Source organism: Sinohyriopsis cumingii, chromosome 15 (assembly GCF_028554795.1).
Source record: "Sinohyriopsis cumingii isolate HCF-2022 chromosome 15, ASM2855479v2, whole genome shotgun sequence".
NCBI lineage: Eukaryota > Metazoa > Mollusca > Bivalvia > Unionida > Unionidae > Sinohyriopsis > Sinohyriopsis cumingii.
This window is the reverse complement of record NC_142975.1, coordinates 102,590,233-102,612,106: the sequence shown is the minus strand read 5'-3', so window position 1 is coordinate 102,612,106 and position 21,874 is coordinate 102,590,233. Positions and strand designations below refer to the sequence as shown.

General features: G+C 35.1%; 1 protein-coding gene across 1 annotated transcript in view; it reads left to right on the top strand.

Moving 5' to 3' along the window:
• LOC149782396 (uncharacterized) overlaps positions 1 to 20,297 on the top strand; it is a 45,741-nt gene extending 25,444 nt beyond the window's left edge. Inside the window, exons 4-9 of the mRNA XM_089935127.1 lie at positions 5,113 to 5,243; positions 7,515 to 7,746; positions 9,667 to 9,999; positions 12,414 to 12,743; positions 18,124 to 18,435; positions 20,182 to 20,297. Of these exons, the coding sequence (XP_089791253.1) occupies positions 5,113 to 5,243; positions 7,515 to 7,746; positions 9,667 to 9,999; positions 12,414 to 12,743; positions 18,124 to 18,435; positions 20,182 to 20,297 (1,454 nt within the window). The remainder of the gene's footprint in view (positions 1 to 5,112; positions 5,244 to 7,514; positions 7,747 to 9,666; positions 10,000 to 12,413; positions 12,744 to 18,123; positions 18,436 to 20,181) is intronic.
• Positions 20,298 to 21,874: the final 1,577 nt, after the last annotated feature.

Below are 21,874 nucleotides of genomic sequence, written 5' to 3'. Positions count from 1 at the left end.
ATCTAGAGTAACTCAGTAACATATTTTATTGCAGTCATAGTGGATTTTATGGCCAATTGCTAATTTTCATATGCCTAACTTGTGAAAGATTGTTAACAACATTACTCCAAAAAGTTTCAACAAAGCATTGTGTATTACACTATTGCTTTTTGCTGTTCTTGATTCACAACAAAACAAGTTTAATATCAGTAATACCATCATCATACCTGCTACTATTGTTATGTTTATATTTATCACATACATTATTTTCATAATACTATTTTTTACACGAGTATGTCTTAGATTTAATGAGTGGGTTTTGTATTAGGGGGACACCATGTGATCCAATAAGGCAATGAGTTAAATGCATGGAGGTCATGCATATGCTGAGTTTGGCTCTTGACCAATTATTTTATTTGCCAATTTGAATCAGCTGATTTGGCTGGCATTTACTAAATGATTCATTGAAAGCTTGGTATAAGCAGTCTGACAATTGCGCATTATCATCTGTATAAAAGAAAAGAGATATGGAAATTGCATTTGTTAAGGTTTTGTTTGTCTTGAGAGAGTAATGAGAGACTTTATTCATTAATCGGTCATTGGAATATTGCAGTGCTATAATTCATCGACATTTTCAAATATAGCTGATTGGACTTACTGTGAAACATTTAAAGACTATTTGGACTAATAGATGTATGGAATTTCTGTGAAACATTCAAGGACATTTTGGTTTTTAATTCTATTGTATTTAATGTGAATTCATGTAAAGGATATACCTGTGATCTTTCTGTATTGTTTGTACATCAGTACATTATAGTTATCATTCAGAATACCTTTGGAATATATTCAAAATATATTTGATCAATTGGAATTGACATAAATTTTAGGATTTTAGGAATTGCTATCCTACTGTCAGTTATTTTTAATTCTTTCACTCTGTATTTTAGGAAAATAGATAATATTTTAATTATACAAAACTTATTGGTTATCAACCTATCTTGTTATGTAATCATAGAGATTGTAACACTATTACATAACTAGTACTTTTCTGGCAGGAAATTACCTGAACAAACAATGGAAATTCTATTCTCCCATTAGGGTGGGTCAGAATCCAATAGAACAGTGGGTCAGCCCTGCATGAGAACCCTATATTTCTTGAGTATGCATGAAAGGCCCTTTTTATATATTTTGAGGTTACCCTCTTTTAATTTTCAACATGGTAAGGCGTCAATATTTTTCCATGTCTATGCCGACTCTGAGAGTGATATAATTATTGCTAATATAAGTGTCCAAAGAGCCTGATCTGAGCTTAAAAAATTTAATCTAGAAATCGCATGCAATAATTACAATAACCTGGTTCTACAGTGGTCATAATTATGATCTCAAATGAGCAAAATTCATATGGATTAGAACTGAAATACAAGCACAAAACTTATAAATTATTTGCATTCAGCACTAACTTTGCTGAATGATCATGAAGCTCACAAATTCTCATTTCTACAATGAGCATGACAATGTGCTCAGTCCGAGTGGTGTATTGCATCCTGTTTTCTTTTTTCAAATTTGTAAGACGGTGTTGATTTGTCCTTTTCCTGATCTGACATGTTTTGAAATTGAAAAGATCCAATTGCGCTAACATTTTTCAGTCATACAACATCATCAAGTTTCTCCTTTAATGCCTGTTTTGTGTAACATCTGACACTATTTTCTTTACAAGTACTGACTGGTCTGCTAACATACTATATTTGTCAACATAATGAATTTGTTGGACAAAGATTCAAATAGAAAGCAAACATCTGATTTCTTGGAAATGTGTCAAATGCAGTTGCTGTAAATAGGAAATAAAGAAAGCACATGACTTGTGCATCCACGATTGGCAAATAGAGCCTTTGAATTTCTCCACTCTAAAGCCTAGATTGTATATACAAGTTATAATCATCAACAATTTTGTTGCCAAAACTATTGCCAGATGATACATTTTGTTGCCTGTTAGTGAACAAAATCACATTTTCTGACAGTGTTGAAGCCCAGCATGATTCTTGTATTCCAAGATTTTCCAGGTTGCCAAGAATGTTGGAAAGGCTTGTCTTATTATTGAACTTTCTTCTCTAAACAGATTTTTACTCAAGGAGCCATTCAAGATGGAGAACACATCCTCACTCAGTGAGAATGCCATAAAACTTGGTGATTTTCTGGTCCCCAAGATCTTTGGGATGCATACCTTTGTGTTCCTATCTTTCCTCCACACAGAAAGCATCTCAGATTTTGTTTTTCAGTTCTGAGCTTTGCCATTTGACCCAGCCTCTGCACCCAGAGCTTTTACCATGGTCATGGGAATAGTTGCAGCTCATTTAACCCAGTCCTCCAATACTTTGATGTTTGGTTGATCCATAATGGGAGTCTAGATTCATTCAGACTAGACCTGTCTTGCTGTTCGTCCATAGTGACCAGGATTAGTTTTTTATCAAACTTAAGCATAACCCTTCCAAACAGCACAGACAAGATCCTGTCCCAGTTGTAGATGCTGAGAGTTGTCAGCTTGTCCTTTTTCCCCTCTGCTGGAGACTTTGAATGCCACGGCAGACCCAGTTCCCTAGGTAGGGTACTCTTGCATTCACTCCAATTTCTCCTTTTGGCGGCTTGGAAACTACACAGGAATCCCTTGAATGCTCAAATTTGTCATGGTTAGGATTTCCACCAGCATCTTAATTGGTGTGAAAATCATGCCTTACTTCTGGCTGGAGCCCCCCCCCCCCCACTGCTCCTCCTTCCCAAACACCACTTTTGCAGACACATTAGATTCAGTGTAGAGCTGGAGGATGCCATTTGTCAAGGTTTATGGTCTTGAGAAGGATCTATTCTCCATGTTGTCAATTTGGAAATGTGGGCTTTATTTTTTAGGCCTTCAGGGATGTTTTAGCAAATAAGAGGCCGCTGCATGATGCTCTTCTCTGACAAGTCATTGTTATCATATGTCATGAGGCAAGGAGGAACACATACATCTTCTGATCGAGGTTTGGAGAGCTTCAGAAGGAATATTCATTCAAGTGTGCCACATTCCCAGTCAGAATAACATTCTGGCGGACAGTCTTTTAAGGAGAGGGAAAATAATTATCACATAAAGTGTCTTCACCGATCTATAGCTGACTCCCAGTTTGACATTAAGCTTAACAACAAGCTCCCCTTTCACTTTAAGCCATTTCTCAGCTCAGCTCATTTTGATTGCCCCTTTGTGGCCCCAGTGATCATGTTTCAGCAATCTTCTTGATCTGTTGATGGGTCATCCCAGGACATTACCTCCAACAAGATAACTTATATCATAAAGCAGGATCTCTCCCCTACAATAGCCCACATATTGTCCACCTTCATGCTTGCCTTATTTTCAACAATCTCTCTACAAAGAAAATGCTTTGGACCAAGTTGCCATGTGGATTATTCAGTCCAGGATAAGATAAGTCTCTAAGGTATACAATATCAAATTGAAAATCTTTTGCCCAAGACTCAAACCCACTCGGACAGAGGTGAACTGGCATTGATCATTTAATGCAAGTGCTGTATACCACTGGCCCAACCCAACCTGAGGCCCCCCAAGAATTTATCTAGAAAGCCAAAAAGTGTAATTTTTCCAAGTTGTATCATGTCACACAGTTCTTTCACTCTCCCTTTATCTTTCCACCCACCCATAATATAATAACTGTATATAGTAGAGGTCATAAGTGAAACTCTCCCTTTATCTCTCCACCCACCCATAATATTATAACTGTATATGGTAGAAGTCCTTAGTGAAACTCTCCCTTTGTCTCTCCACCCACCAGTAATATAATAATTGCATAGAGTAGAAATCATTAAGTGACACTCTCCCTTTATCACTCCACCCACCCATAATATAATAATTGTCTAGAGTAGAAGTCATAAGCGACTTGCACTCTACATGAGGGCATTTCCTAGGAGATTTTGGTCATTCTTACACTTTGATGTTTAAAGAAAACAAAGCAACAACATTAAATGTTGATTGAAAATGTTTCTTGTGGTAATTTCAATTGTTGTGACACTGTGATGTGTATACTGTATTGTACATACCAGACGTCCTCAGTGTAGATTAGTTCCTATAATTCTAATTAAAGTCATGATGATGATGATGATGATTACAAACAACTCTTGACACTCCCATGTTAGGACTTGAACAAATATTAGATGACATTATGAATGCTCACTGGTTTCACTAAAGATTTCTAGCCTATCCTGTGCTGAAGAATGGCGTTAAACCCCACAACAACAACAACAACAACTAAGATTTCTCAAGTGTGTGAAATTAAAATTTTTACCAGGGACAATGAAAATTCTAAGTCTTTTTAAATTTTGAAGAGAATTTTTAATATATCAGCAATGTTTCAAAAGAAAATCATTTCCCAAAGGAACCCCCAGTTTGTTGTGACTCCATTCTTAAAATATGTAAAGGAAATTAAGTTAAAACCAGAAATTGTAATAAAATCAACAAATAATTTATTTCCTTTGAATACAAAGTGAAAATTCAAAAGGCTTAGAATAATTGTGAATCAAATCCTAAATGTCCTCTCACAAGTTCAAAAGTATAGAACGTTATGCATGAATTCCAATAGCGTTGAATGTCCTAATGTTCCAGAAGTAGTGTTTTAGTCCATACAATCAAAGAGCACTCTGTAATTCCAATGAATGATTGAAATAAATAAATCTTCTAGAAGTATGTCAGAAGATAACTATAAATGATTTGAAACACTGATATGAAACAAGAATGAAACATTTATTTATCAAACCTCTAGATATACATTTTTCACTTTACCTCAGACACAATAGTATTTTCTGTAAAACTAATGGAAAATTACTTTAACTCTCAAGCAAGGCATTGAACTTATATTTTAATAAACATCTTCTTAGAAGTATGACACAAGTCAGGTAGGCCAAACTCCACAATCCTTGATCATAAATATGATAAAAGTCGGGTACACAATATAAATATACATAACAGGTTTCAATAAATAAATGTAGTGAACTTAATGTATTGTGTGAGCTATTTCCCCAGCACTCACACATGCATTCACACAAAGTTCTTTTCAGTGTTTACATTTTGCTTTTTTGCTTTTATTTTTTCAAAAGCATCTCCAGTGGGTGTGAAGTATGTGCAGCCAATACTTTCTGATAGAGATCTTGGTCAGGAATCTGTCGTTTTGATCTGTGAGACAGTTAATTGTTCATATCCATCTCCAAATATTTCATGGTACTATCAGGTAAGTCTGATGATAGCTTATAGTTTTACTTTTTACTTATCATTATATCCATCTGATTAAAGACATAAATTTCGTGGTGTAAATGAATAGATTTCCTTTCGTTAAGTTTTTGCAATATACAGTTGCATACTATCTTATTGTATTTTTAGATCAGTAGCACTCCTGTCCCTTCTTTATGCTTGGGATTATGGAACCTCCTCTGTTTTAACATTGTTTGAGATCTGTGATATTTTGGAAAAAAAAATATATTTTATCTGTGGGGAATTAAGGCCAATGGTGTTTGCAGTGAAGTGAAACAACAAGCTTCCTCTGTGTGGCACTCGAGTGCCTGACTATAGGAGGCATAGGTAGTGGACACTTTCACTGAGAGTTTGGATTGACTTTCTTGGTTATGCATTCACAGATTTCAGCATATCTTGGTTTATTTACTGAATCTAAATAATGGCTTATCCAGATAGCTCCCAGAGATCATGGTTTAACTGTCTCCAAGTCTGTTTGGTCAGTGAACCCCGACACGTGATGTTGAGGAGGAATCTGCTGTCAGTGCAGCACCAACTGTCTCTGTTGCAGAACTATTAATCTTTGCCACTTTCATGTCTGCCTCAAGCAATTTATTTCCTAGGGCCAGTTGTCAAGCAAGATTGCCAAATGCGTGATTTGAGATAGAAGGCAATTGATTTCCAAGGTTTAGGGCACCAAGTGGAGATTTTTCAGTACTTGGTGCAATAGGAAATGCATTGATTGTACATATCCATTAACTGCATTTGCAAATTTCTTCTTTTTCTTGGAAGAAAAAAGATTACCATCATTGGCTAAAGAGCAGCCCTCTCCAATACTCTGAAGTTCTTTTTGGTTCTACTATAGAGTCAAAGCAACAACTTTCAGAAGGGAGCTGTATAGACCAGTGTCTCACCCTTTAATGCTGAGGTAAAAGTCCTGATGTGTTCTTTGGTCATTATCTAAACATTCTTATGAACTTTTGAGTAAAGCCCCCTTCAAGGGCCCTATCCTTAAGACAATCTTCATTTTCTCCTTAGCATTGGCAAGGAAAATAAGTGAAATTCACATCATGTCAATGGAAAATATTAGTGTTATAGTTCAGCAGTAATTAGCACTAGGTCAATCTATATTTGACAGACTTGGTTTCTGGCCAAGAATCAGCTTCTTTTGGTGGATCCTATTTATATCCTCCATCTCAATTGTATCCCAGCTATATCTATGCTTGGGAGAATCAAGATAGGTTCATTTGCCCATTTAGAGCATTACATTTCTGTCTAAACCAAAAGAGAACAGAATGGACCATAATAATCTTTTATTCCCTTTGACAGGTAACTCTGATTTTTCGGAAGCCACCATCTTGAGGTGGATCTTTATTTTTATGACTATGAAAAGACATTATAAGGCTCTCAATGACAGATTTATATCTTTCAAGCAAACACAAAACCGTCAAAGTCAGAGCTATAGCCTTGTCTTGCGTTCTTTGGATCATCGTTCTTTGGATGATGTCATAAAGCCATCTGTTGTTGGTCTCACTACATTTGCTCATCTTGTTTTCTTTGATCAATTGTGTCATTCATTGAGAAGGATTTTAATGAGCAGTAGAGCATTCTGGCTAACAGCAAATTTACTTTTACTGCTTTATCTTCCAGCAGGGGTAGGTAATAATTTTTACATGGGGGCCACTACGTAAATTTTCGTAAGTCATCACAGGACGCACATTTCTACTATATTTAATGAAATTACATCACAATCTGTTATATAAAGGCCCAATTTCTACAACAATAACAGTTAGCTGAATACAAATTTATTGATCATTTATGTTAGAAAATAATTCATATTGTAAACCATTTTTTGGGATGCGTAGAAATGTTATCTTCCTCAAACCCAGTCTTACACCATCAGCCATCCATTAGGATGGCAATTTCAGTAATGAAGCATAATAGCAAGTGTTATATGCTATATATTATATTTTGGGGAGGAACAGGGGTGGGGGTGTGAGAAAAAATTGTTTAATTATGTACTACTTGCCTGCTTTTACTGCTTAAGTACCTTCTGTGTGTCTGATGCCCTGTAAGTCTCATTCTGCCAGAGAAGGAGATGACAGTTGTCAGACGTTGCTTAAGATATCAGACTGGGAGTGTGCTGTTTTTATTTCAAGACTTCTAATCATTAATTGGTGGAGTGAATAATCTCTTTAGACTGAGGACTAGTGACTGAAAAACATTACGTAATTAAAATTACTTCTCCTCTAAAAAACAAAATATATTTCAGGCAACTGAACAGCAAATAGTTCGATACAGTGTCACAGATGGTGTTATGGTGAGTAATGCCACTCCATGTGATCAGCTTGAGGCTATCTATACCAGCACACTACTTCTGACTCGTGGAACTACCTTCCAAGCGAACATTCCTTTCAAAACTAAATTTGTTTGTGGAGTACAGCATCCTGCTCTTGGTGGAGACATCAAATATTCAGAATCCTCAAGTTATGTAAATTTTGCAGGTAATTCTTGCATTTTTCACTTTTTTACACAGAAAGTGTACAACTGAGAGAGATTTTAAATTGCTTCACTTTAAAACATCAAAGGCCTCTGTAGAAGAATATTAGTTCTACATCACAGATCTGGGTCAAATTTTGTTGATGGTGGGGCGGCCACAGTAGCTCAGTTGGTTGGCCATCATATTTGTAATCCAAAGGGGTCAGGTTCAGTATACCTGCCCAGGCATTGCAAGTCCTTAGTATGTTCTTGAGAAAGGCACTTTCATGTGTATGATATAACCAGTAATGTGCTGTTGTTTTGGGTTTAACAACAATTTTCAGCACATGACAGGCAGCCATTATAACTAGTGGAGGAAGAACCTGGGAAAAGCCTGTAAGAACCACCAATCGATGGGAAGCTACTAGCAAACTTTCTCACATACCCACATTTGGCTGACTAGAAGCAACATGGACAAAAGTGAAATAGTAGTGATTGGTAAAGGTGCATGCTTTAGGACACTTGGCCACCTAGGGACCAGTAATGTGTTGAAATTGCCATTAAAACCAATGAAAAACAAAACAGAAATTATCAGTGATTTCAAGTTGCAGTAAGGAAGAAGCATATCAAATTTTTGAGTCTAAATTTATATGGTCAAGTTCACTATGGCAGAAAGAAAATGGTTTGTGCACAAAACTTTGAGTTCTCCGTTATGCTGAAACAGACTAAATTTGTGGTCAAATGGGCACATGTCAATTTACAGTAGGTGAAAGAAGACATATATTTTTTCTCATAGTAAGTTCAGTTCAAGACTATACTGTGACAGAAGATTGTGGAGGGCTTTCACATATAATATGGAAGAGGCCTAATGATTTTGTTCTAAAGAGATCAAAAGCCAGGGTCATTGCACCTCAAAGGAAAATGAGATTTGTAGAATAACGTTAAGTACCTTGACTAGGCATTATAGATGGCTTGTACTTACGTAATAAGGAAACCTATGGAATACGGGGTCCAGAGGTCAGAGGGCATTTTCATGGTAAATATAAGAAAATGTTTTCTGCACAGTGAGTTAGGTTCAAGACTGCATATTGCATATCTTGATAAAAAGAAGAACAAAAAGAATCCCTGTCATTGAATACCTTTTGGTTCCAGAAGAACAAATTATGTTTACTACCTCGTTAAGTAAAGGTTTTGAATGTTTCAATCATCTCTAGTAAGATGTTTCAGTTCAAAAGAATGTCAAATGTTAAAGCAATGTTGAGTTACCATGATGTTCTAAATCGTATAGTTGAAGTTGTTACAGGAGATTAATATTTTCATTCATACTAGGACTCCAAGCCTGGATACAGTCCTCACGATTTGTTTTAAGAATGTCATAGCAGTGTCAAAATGCATATTTTGAATGAAAATCATGGTCTGTAGTCACATTATGCATGCCATTTCTCAAGACAATGTTTTCATGTAATAAAATCAATGCATGCATGATGATTGTGGTGATGTATGACAAGCAGTCACATACAGCAGATATCATTGACGACAGGTTTTTACCTTACTGCTACTCCTGTGTCAGCATACATCAGTTTCACAGTAATATTTGTTTATGTTGTCTGAGTCTCCATTGACCATGTTTTTAACTACAAAGCAGTATGTTGGCTACAAATGGATCATCCAGACTTACTGGATGTTATAATCAATCTTTAAAAAGTTCTTGAAGATTCACAAGTGAGTGAGACCCTTAGTTTTGATGTCTGTATCACTTGTATTGTAATATTTTAAAAAGAAAACACATAGTAATGATAACTTGCTATGGTAAATTATGGTAAGATGTACATTTTGATTATTATAAGTTTATAAATGTACTGCTCTTTTAAATTTGAAGGTTGTCATGTTTCTATTTATGCCTGTTTTAATAGGTTTATACATGTACTGATTGTATCTTTGTTCAGTGAATCTGACATCGGTGACATTGAAGGATATGAATGGCAGTGACCTACCCAGCATTGCGGAGCTTGTCCAGGGATCAGTAATGTCCTTGAAATGCATGACCTCTACAAGTCGACCTATTGCTACCGTGAGATGGTACATTGGAAACACAAATATTATAGCTGGGATAGAAAATGTTGCTAAGCCTGGAGACAATGGGTTAGAGTACATGGAGAGCAAGCTGACATTTACACCAAGTAATAACAAACACCATAACAAAACTATTTATTGCCTGGCTTACTCATCTCTGAACTCCAGTGTCATAGCATCTACCCAGCACATGTTGTATGTGAAAGGTAATATGGTTCTGATATTCATTTTTACTAACATTTGAAAACATGAAACTATTTTGTACACTACAAATTATGTGTACTTCTCAATTGAAGTAAGTGCAAAATTTATGAGCAATTAAAATAATGGTTTTTATTTCAGATAAAGTTTTTAAAGTTCTGATTAATTATTGTAATCATCACTTTTTCACCAGACAGGCACAATATTATTTTAACTTGCTGGAATGTTGATATCAATGATATAATTCAATAATCTACATAGAAGCTGGAAGCATCGATAAATGCCTCCAACAATTAAAGAAGAAAAATTACAGCTGTATCTGATCATTAAACATTGAATCCAGGGTTCCTCCACTTTGAGACTAATAATCTGCTCAATATTTCACAGCAATCTTTGTGCAAAAGAAGTTTACAAGGAACTTTAGAAGACTGCACAATTAACCCACCATAAAAAATGTATCGTGCAAAAATAATTTTTTTTACTCTTAAGCCTACAATATATAAATAGCAGTTGTGATTAAGGAAACAATGATCAATTGGTGAGGGAAGCAGAGCACAGCAGAACTAAATTTCAGAAGTCAACTTGACTTTGTGAAGCACAGCAGTAAGTGAAAGCATTTTATTCTTTGCACATACTGCAAACACTATATTAACTTTAGTCATTCTGGAGTGCACAATATCCGTTGATGTAGTGCTACCAGATGTATTTGACATCAGTACAAACCAGTGAAATAGTCAGTCCCATATTTGAGGCATATGTTTTGGTCAAATTTCATCAGATACATTTCTGACAATACTACCATTATGGTTGAGAAGAACAACTCGGTGCTGAAGAAGATTCACTCAAAGAAGTTTGAAGAGCATTACCATCCAGTCACTAATGAGTGCAAGTATGAACACATATGACACTTGCATTACCTTCAAACTCCCTATTGAACTGTTGAGAGCAGTAACGATTGCATCCAATTAAGCCAACAATATATTTTATTATCCAGTGGATTTTAAAGATAGAAACTTGGTCTGTTGTTTTAATTCAATGTCAGTGTGTTTATGGTTATGTGAGGTTTTCTCCCATATGCAACTATCCTTTCTCTGTGAGTAAATTAAGTGCTTCAAAGAAAACACCTTATTTGGAAAAAACATCCTGTTTTCATTTGCTCAGATTTAAATATCCAGTCATTTTATTATTTAAAAGCAGGCATGGCAACTTCCTACAGGGCCTGGGCCAGATGATCAATTTATAATGCCAGACCCTTTGATGTAAGCGAAATGGATAAAAGCTATTTTTGTGCTGTATCCAACCTGTGGGCTCTTAGGATGCCAATGCCTCTTAAGGCATATTTGAAAAGATAGCATACTTTTAATTTGACAACTATGCTTTATTTTGGCCATTGATAAGAATACATTGGCTTCTTATTGCACTAGTTTGATTTTGTAACTGGCCAGCAGGGGAAGGTAATCTGGAAAATCTTTACATTTATCCACTGACAGAATGAAATTGCTATATGATTTTGGCAACTGTTACATAAATGGACATACATTTTTCTCTGTTGGCGAAATTAAGCACTCCATACACTGAGATTTATATCTGGCTTACATTACTATCATACATACATTTGTTCTAAAGGCTGTTAAGAAGAGGGTGATCAATCATTATTGACCACCATTCTCTCACTCAAGGAATCAAACACTCCTTTACAGATGTAGTGCGGCTTTTCTGATCTAAATAAAAGACTGTTCTATATCTTGTTATTGTTTCCTAAATCAACAGTAGTCATGATGTCACTGAGAACATGTAGAATATTGATTAACCAGTAAAAAAAAAACAACTTTTAAATAATTGAGAAATCATATTGTTGTGACTTTGGGCTACATCTACCAGTTCTCCATTAACAGTTGGAACTACAATTTGTCGGCATCTTCCTGTCTGCATCTTTTCAATGCATTTACACCTACAGCATATAGATATCAAGGACCAACCCCACTTTCCTGAAGAAGGTGCCTACTTTACCTACTATCACAAGCTTATAGCTACCTTTACTTCCCAAACAGGGGGCTCCGGGTGGTTGAGGTGTCTAAGATGCTTGGCTCTGCTGATTGCTGACATCTCACCTCTTATGTCATGGGTTTGAGTCTTATCTGACATTGTGAAATGCTTAGAGCTCTAAAATTAGGCACTGTACTATGTCCACCTTATTATTATTATTATTTTTACTGGTAACAAAAAAATCATACATTACTTTCTTTAACATTAAAAGCGACTTGGAAAAGATTTGTATGTGCTAAATTTATATTACCATATTGTCTGAATGCTAGCTTACTTCCTTGGTTCTGAAATAGATCCTTAAAATTATTGGTCTTTAACATTTCTGTAAATTATTAGGCTACGTTTATTCATTTTTTTTAAATTGCAATTTCAGTGCAAGTACCAACTATAACTTTGGTGTATGACGACACATCTGCAGCTGTTGGATCAAATATCACCATTTTGAATGGGACATCCATCACTCTTCGTTGTGAAACAGGACTCAGTCGTCCAGCCTCTATTATTGTGTGGTATAAAGGGAATATGGCTGTACATGATGGTGTTAACAGCAGAAATGAGTCTTACAGTGGTCTTTACAAGGTGATAAGCACATTTACTTTCATTGCATCAAACACTGATCATGGGATGAACCTCTTCTGCCAGGGCTATAACATTAACCCAGGAAATGCAGTGACATCCACAACAACAATTATCAGTGTGACAGGTAGAACACAGTTTGTTCTGTAATATGAAATAATTGGCTTCCATATACACATGCACACTTAAACACATTCAAATCCACTCAAAAACACAATTGGAAGTGATATACATGCCATATCTGTGAAAAAGAAATTTGATTAAACAGAAGCTTTCGTCATGTTCAGGGATGGTCCTGGCTTTTAAAAAGCTGTCGCCAAAAAAATCGCCAACCTCAATATTTTGTCGCCAATTTTCAAAAAGTGTCGCCAAAAAAAGTAGTGTATATTTCTCCAAGTGTTAATTTAGTCTATTAATGTAACAGGCAATGAAAATTACAAAAGATGGATTAGTTAATACTTTAATTACAACAAGCATTAACAAAATGTTACAAAGTGTTACATGAAGATCCGTCACAATTTTAGGGCTGCCCACTTGTTGAATGCAGTATCAAAGTCTAATTTTTCACAACTGTACATGCTGATTCTCATTAAATTCTCGAGAGATGAGATGCAGAGCTTATTTCTGATGTCAGTTTTTATGAGGTTCATCTTACTGAATCCACGTTCACAGTCCTCAGTGCTGACAGGTGACACCAGTAGTCTCTCAGCAGCCCCCCCCCCCTTATGGCTAGCTTCACAAAGCTTGTAGTGAATTGCTTCTTAAATCCCAAGAATGATCACTGAATGCTGTATAAATTTTCTCGACAAGAAAAATAGGATCTCCATTCCCACGAATGAAACTTACACGAGTCAACACCTGGCAATATTGGACCGTATATATAAGCATAAATTCACACCCAATTTAGGGATTCTTTCACTCCTGTATTTTGAGAAATAAATAATTATTATTAATTATGCAAAACTGTTTTTTTTTTGCTATTTCTTGTTGCGGAATTTAAGTCTCTGCAGCCGTAACACGGGACTGATGGCAAGAGGACAAGATCAATAAGTAAAATGCTGCACTGGCGACAGATGTAATTGTGATTGAGATTTTTTCCATTTGCTTTGCATTTATACACAGTAGTCGGTACTTCAAAGGTTATCAGTTTTCTATGAAGGTTCAGCAAAACTATTGTATTAGTATATGTATAAAAAAAACAGAAGGATTAGCCATACAATTAATTTTATCTGTTCTATTCGCGTCTTCAGAAGTCGGTCAGTTGTAGGTATAGTGCGGTAGCATGATTGACTGTATCGCAGCATACAGTACTCAGCCCAGATGTCAGCATAAGCAGATTATGATGTAACAATGCACTGTAAAGATGGGGTTGTCAATACGAACAAAGGATCATTTGTGTAACAGATTGATTCCAATGCATTGCTTAGTCAAGTTTGTGGCTTCCTTTCGTTCTGCCTTTTAATTTATCCAGTCCAAATCCATGATTGTATGTACTAATTAAATAACCAAAAAAAGTATGTCGCCAAAAAAATTGCCAATAAGGAATAAAAATCGCAATTTGTGACATTGGCGATCCCTGCATGTTGTAGAAAATGTTTGCAAGTCTCAGCCATGACATCAGATTTAGTTTTATCAACAACAAGAACAATGGGGGCCCCAAGTGGCCAAGTGGCCTAAAGCGCTATCCATTATGGATCTCTGCCATCTCACGTCTGTCTGCATGGGTTTGAGTCTCGGATTCGTCCAATGTGGGTATGTGAGAAAGCTTGCCAGTAGCTTCTCGTGGGTCGGTGGTTCCCGGGTTCTTCCTCCACCATTAATACTGGCTGCAATGTATAGCCTATTGTGTGCTGAAAAATGGCATTAAACCCCACAACAACAACAACAACATCAACAAAAACAATCATTTGCATTTTGATCATATTTCTATTTTTTGTCAAGCTTAGTTAAAAGAGAACATGTTAATCAGTTACTTAAGACTGATTATCATATCCATCTTCACTAAGGCAGTCTGTTTAGTGTGGGAGCATATATGTACAAAAGAAATTTGAATAAACAGAAGCTTTTATCATGTTGTAGAAAATATTTGCAAGTCACACCAGTTTTAGTTTGATTAACAACGACCATCTCTTGCATTTTCAGCATATTTCTTTTTTTCTTTCAAGCTTAGTTTATAGAGAATATATTAATCAGTTACTAAGGACTGAATATCATATCATCTTCACTAAGGCAGTCTATTTAGTGTGGGGACAGGTGATGGGTTGTAAATATAGAAATTCTAACATGTCATGAATGAATGATCATGGTTGGGGGAGTGTAAGTCTGCTATTAGATGTCTGCTATTAGAAAGAAAATAAAATAGTGAAATATCTGAACAGACAACTGTATACAGAATTGACCAAACATTTAAAGAAGCACCTGGCATAAATGGCTTTCAGATTTATGCAAAACATTTGTGCTGCTTTATGCATGAAGAACAGCTGTTCAGAATTTGGTCAGTTTTTGCTACAATACATGCTAAATTTGGGTCAAATCAATAGTGGACATGATGCTGATTTGCAATCAAATACAGAAGAGAAACTTGGGAAACTTTTAAGGAGTCGTTTTCATTAAATAGGCATTCATAATTGGCAGAAATTTCAACAGAAATCATTTTACTGACCTAGATGTCTTGACCACTTGTTCTCTATTAAGGCGGTTATACAACAAAGGAGTGACCTCAGCCATGTTTAGGTCTATTTTTCATTTTGCATGGTCATTGGCCAATGTGAGCTTATGGTATGGTACTGTATCTGGCAAGCACTGTAATTTGTACGTCCATCATTTGCATGTTATCAATCATCCATAAAACCTGCTATTTTAAACCCGTTCTTAAAATATCCATTGGACAAAGGTCAGCCAGATTAAGCAAAGTGCATACAATCGCTTTTAGTTTTTACAATTGCTGCTAAACCATTGTAAACATGGCTGCATTTACTTAAAATAGGACAACCTTAATTTAGAAAACTGCACAAAACAATTCAACAACATTTGCTGTATGTTACTAAAACAGGAAAAACCTTTAAATGGCATTATAAGAATGGATCTAGAGAATCGTACATAATATGACAGAAATAATGACATTTATATATTCAAATATGTATGTAGCTAGGTAGCTATGTAGGTGGGTAGGCATATCGGTATGTTTTGTTATGAATCTACCACTCTATGGTCTTAAATAAGATAACACAACAGAACAAAGACCAACAAGGTTTCTAAAATTGACCATATACTTTATTTCCCTAAAATACAGAGTGGAAAGATAAAAATAACTTGCAGTATGGAGAATGAAATCCTAAACAATTTTAAATGTTCTATCAAGTCAAAAAGTTTAAAGTAATCCAAATGAGCTACAGTGGTATTCCAAGGATATTCACTATTGTATTTGTGGTATACACTGACATAATCTCAAAATGTCTTTAAGTGAATTCAAAATTTCTGAAACATCTATATATCTTTTAGTAATCCAGACATTGTATAATTCCAATGAATGATACAAATAAATAAATAAATCCTCTCAGTTAACCACAATTAAATATCCTTCTAAGACCAATTTTAATAATTATATTGCCTGATTCTCTGTAATTCATCTGTTTTATAATTAATGAAGATGCAATACAAAAAGTGTCGAGTATGATTCTAGAATAATCTTAAATTATAAACAAAACCAGGTGCTTTACTAATGGCTATCAGAAATTAGGTTATCCTGGCCTTTCAAGAACTGATGTCAGATCAAACGATGTTTATATGAACAACAGTATAACTCAGCCTTGAAACTTATGAGTGAAATTTATGTACTTAATACAAGAATTACCTCTTCTTTAAAGTGCAGCTCTATGATGATAGAGAAATTAGTATTTAAAATATTATTAACTAAGTGACCCTTGCAAACCATGATTACTAAAATAATACACTTAATATTGATATACATAACAGTATGATATATATATATATATATATATATATATATATATATATATATATATATATATATATATATTAGTGTGTGTGTTTGTGCGTGTTGGAGAGTCTAATGGCATGTCAGCACATGTGCCACAATGAGAAAGATTTTAAAATAAAAAGAACTGCACAAAAAAATTAAAATGTAAACATGAAGCATGTTGAGATAAAACATTCAAAGTAAAATGCAGAAATTCTGTAAAAGAAAACGGTACAGTAGTTAATTACCAGAATGAGGCAATTGAAACAACAAGAAAAGGCTTACTGGATTTAATAGATAGCATACTAGCAGGGTTGTGAAAAAAGTACAAATCTTCTCTCAAAATCTGTTGTCATTACATAAATATAGAACAGTCTTTAGAAAACTGGTTCTCAAAATTTGCCACTTCAGAATTTGTTGAAAATGGACACAGTTTTGGTTTTAGTTGGATGTTTTACAACACAGCAACACAATGCTATAACACTCATAGTAAAGCGCCTAGCAAAATTAAATACCACAGTAGCAGAACCAGGCTGGTTCAGTGGTAGGATTTGAAAATGCACCCTTTCAATTGTGAGTATGGTAATCTAACCACTGAGCCACCATGGAAAGAAAGTACCCAAGTGTGAAGGCTTTTCAGATTTATACACTTGATGTTGATCCACTATGCAGTATGTTTGTCATAGCTGAAAAAAGAAAAACCTGGAATTATTTTTTATAAGGCAATCAACTGAATGGGACTGTATTTGACATAATCCTGGCAGGAAGGTCTTTCAGATGTCCACAACGGATGCCAATCTTCCATCCCAGAATGACTACTTGCATTAAAAATACAGTATCTTTTAATGATTATTTTTGCAACAGAATTGGACTCAGTGTGACAGAAGTCATACCTGATTAAAAGTCTTTTATAAATTTGCAAAAGAAATAGACATTTAGTCAGCATGATTGCTATTAATGAAATAGTAATACCAATAAATTTGACATTAGGCATTTTTCATCTATTAATATGACATTAAATTGTATTAGTAGAGAAACCATCAATTCAGAATTTGAAGAATTTTTGATACAAATCACCTTACTATTGCAGATTGATTGGTGTGTGTGTGTGTGTGTGTGTGTATGTGTGTGTGATTTAGATTTTTGACATAGATTTAACAATTTTTCAGTCATATCACTACGATGTCTGCAGTGTAACATTTTATAATGATGTTTACCTCTGAAGCATCATGCCGCAGACATGTAGCATGATGTCCCACCCAGTCACATTATCCTGACACCAGGCCGACCAGTCCTAACACTAACCTCTTAATGCTGAGCGCCAAGTGAGGCAGCTGTTGGTACCATTTTTAAAAGTCTTTGGTATGACTTGGCCATGGTTTGAATCCATGACCTCCCACATCCTAGGTGGAAGCTCTGCCACTCGACCACCAGAGTTGGACAACTGCTCTTGCATATTTTCCTTTAGGTAGAAATCACAAGTCCATTAAGGTATAATGTTCAATATCAAATGATTGGCTACTTGCAGTGTATGCAAGCAGTGTAACAATGAATCCTGCTGATTCATCCATAACCTTTCTGGAGGGAGATCAGATGATCGTCAAATGTGTAACAAGTCCCAGCAGGCCACGTCCACAGATTAGATGGTGGATTGGTAATGAGACCAAGACAGATAACATTAAAGAGTCAATTTCAAACAGTGAAAGCCTCATTATAATGGAAAGTGAAATAATTCTGATACTCAACCGATCTTACAGAAATAGACTTTTGTATTGTGACAGTCAAGTGCCTGGACAAGAAACATGGATCTCGTCTTTCAAGTCTCAAATCAACGTGTGGTGTAAGTACATGTATGAATATTCTACATTCATTGTAGTACATCTTTTAAGCATGTCTTATTCAATGTAGCATTAACGTAGGACAAAAATATCACTCATGCACATCCATGCTGTAAGCATGTGGCAGTTTTTTTGTTTGACATGACTTAACATATTTGGATATTTTGATAAACATGGGATAATTCTTAGGTTTACTGATCATCTGTACTAATCTTTTTGCATTGATGCAAGCATTATTATGACTTTATTGTAACACAAGCATTATAAATTAATTAACCAGTTAGTGTTGATAAAAGTATGCTTTTCCTTTGAGGTTGGCATGTTTATTAATGTTTGCTGTTTTACACAGAGAACTTCATCAGGGTATATGCCTTTGATAACTATACATTATTCTTCTTGAGACATAATTCCTCAGGGCTTAAACTTGATAGTTTTAGCAACTTTAGGCTGACAATGATGCTCTAACTGCTTTACTAACAGAGACCTAGTGTCAGCAAGAATTAGGAATGTTGAATGTGTTAGATGTAATTAGCTGCATGTTAAATGTGATGCAATACATTTGTAATTTGTTGAACATATATTCTTAGGTTACAATGTGTACAAATGTATATATCAGTAGGGGAGGTAATACTACAAAGAATGATTTTGAAATTGATCAAATCATTATAAACACTCACCCACACAGGCAGGTGATACATCTAACTTTTTTGTCTCATCTGCTGAAACATGACTGGTGCATACTTGTAAAGATTAGATTTTTTTCTTGCCATACAGATATACCTCAGCCTTGTGTCTTGTGATATGTTGCACACTGTATAATTTCTCAAATTTCTATCATAGAATCCAACAGTTTCCTTATATGATCTACTATGCATTTTTCCATGGGGTATATGTATTTAATTTGTATTGTGTTCTTGACCTTTGTCCAAAATTGAGGTTAGAAGATTGGGCCTACCTAACTTTTGTTATTGTTTACAACTTTGTTGACTTTGATTTGAGTTCATCATATTGTTCCCTTAGTTATTCTATGATGTACCAGATTTTTGTAATGTTGTTACTAAAATATAAGTAAACAGACCTGATCATGTTTATGAATTTGCTGGGAAATTGACTCACATCATGGTCATCTATATCAATTTTGTTTACGTTATTATTCTGACACCATGAATTGTCTTGCAGATAACATTTATAACATCAACATAATGTGTTGGTCAGTAATCCATTTGTTTTGTTTTTTTTTTGCTGTATCCATGGAAAGTGAACAAGGCAAAATCAAGGTTATCCCAGACCCTAAATTGCTGACTATAAAGGTAACTTCACAAGTGATCTTCATAAAATACTTGCTGGATACATTGGAAAGTATCCACGGGCATTTAAACAAGCCAAAAATAGAAAGATTAAAGAAGTACATGTAACAATATTCTGAAGTCACATTACAAAAAAAAATAAAAAAAATAATGAAACACTTTTAAAAACAACTTCTGTTATTTGATAGGTGGTGGACAAGGAGCTTTGGTATCCTGCTTATTTGTGAGGTTATTAAGCATGGATTTGTCATTACTTTGGGGCCAACACATTTAATCAGCATTTTGTGTTGAGTCTGTAGTGGTGGTAATTTTGAAACTACACATATGTTGAAAATATTGTTATCATTATTCCACTTGAACAGAAAGTCGTATCAGCCTGGGGTTGTCACCAAAAGACTAGCTGGTGCAAAATGAATATAAAGGATTGAATGGTTACATCAGTGAGGGTTTCTCAAGTTCTTTTGATGTTGGTCATCGATGAATTTCCTGTCAATGTGGTGTCTAATGACCTCTACAGCAGCCATCTTGATAATCTCTTGAAGAGAAAGTCATACTGACAGTGACCATCTTGACATTTCCTTTTTATCACTCGTCCATCTCAATGGATGGTCATATCAGTATGGCGTTTTCTGTAAAAGGCTTTTTCTGATGTCCAGTTGGTCCTCATGAAAATGTATTGATCTGTCATCCAATATGGCTACCATGGCAGCCATCTTAAAAATCTTGTTTTTGCTAGTCCTTCTACAGAGAAAGTTTTAGAGGCGCTCACCAGTTATTTTGTACTTTTGAGAGAGTGTCGTAGGTAAGGTGAAGTTTGCATTTGTAACATGCACAATAAAGATAATGTTGGCATACCTCTATGCTACTTTTATGTAATGTGGCTGACATTTCTTTGGATACTGTACTTGTGGAAATTGTACATGATTTAAGCACATAGTACAAGAAAATGGATGCTCCAATGTGCTTGACAAATTAATCAGAATTAATCAAAAGTTCACTAACTTTAGCAGTTATTAAAATAGAGAAAACGAATTTTGCTGAAGTAGACAATAGCAGCTAATGAAAGTGCAATGAATCAATTACAAAATATCGGAAAAGTAAAACAAAAGTTATTGGCTTTTTTTTCTACAATTTACCTCTGAAGTCCAGGAAGTGAAAATGACCATGTGGAGCTAACAGTTTTTTTTTATACGAGCACATCTTAAGTGAGCCCAAACTGTATACTCTAGAACCTAAATTACACCCATCAATCATATATCAAAATAAAGGGAATTAATAATAATAATAATAATAATAATGAGGACTTTGCATAGCGCCTAATCTTTAGAAGCTCTAAGCGCTTTACAACATTAGACAACACCTATAAGATAAAAAACATAATGATATGATTACAAAAACAAACACCATGAAATTAGAAAACATTTAAAAACATGCTGAGAATAATTAAGTTAGGAATCATTATTAGGTCTTTAAGTTTGTTCTTGCAGTCAAAATAAGTGAGTTTTGAGAGAACTCGTGAATGTGATCACTGTGCCTTTGTGTCTAAGTTCAGTGGGCAATTCATTCCACGTTGCTGGGCCCTGGTATTGAAAAGAATTCTGTCCATATGACTTTGTTTTCAAAGTGGGAATAATGAGTATACGATTGTCAGAAGAGGCGTTTAAGTATCTTGCTGGTGTGTATACATGGGTGAGGTCAGATAGGTATGTTGGACTTGAGTCCGACAGTGAAACGTAGCACAGAGAACAAATTTTGTGTTTGATTCTGGATTGAATGGATAGCCAGTGTAGGGTAGAGAGTGGCAGGGAGGTGTGCTCTGATCGTGGTACTCTTAAGTATGATTCGAGCAGCTGTTTTTTTTAACTTTTTGAAGTTTCTGGAGCAGATATTGAGATGAACCAGAGAGAATTGAGTTACCATAGCCCAGTCTTGAAAGTAATGATAAACACACAAGTGTTTTAGTGGCATCAACTGAAAGATATTTGCGAATTGAGCTGATTAGTCTCAGCTCATGATATGCAGCCTTGCATAAGTTCTTTAAAAAACACCTAAGATATACAAAGTCTTTATTATATAGCCAGTATAACCAGTGAAGAAATCCTTGGAAATTCTTTTTCCTTCAAATTCTAACCCT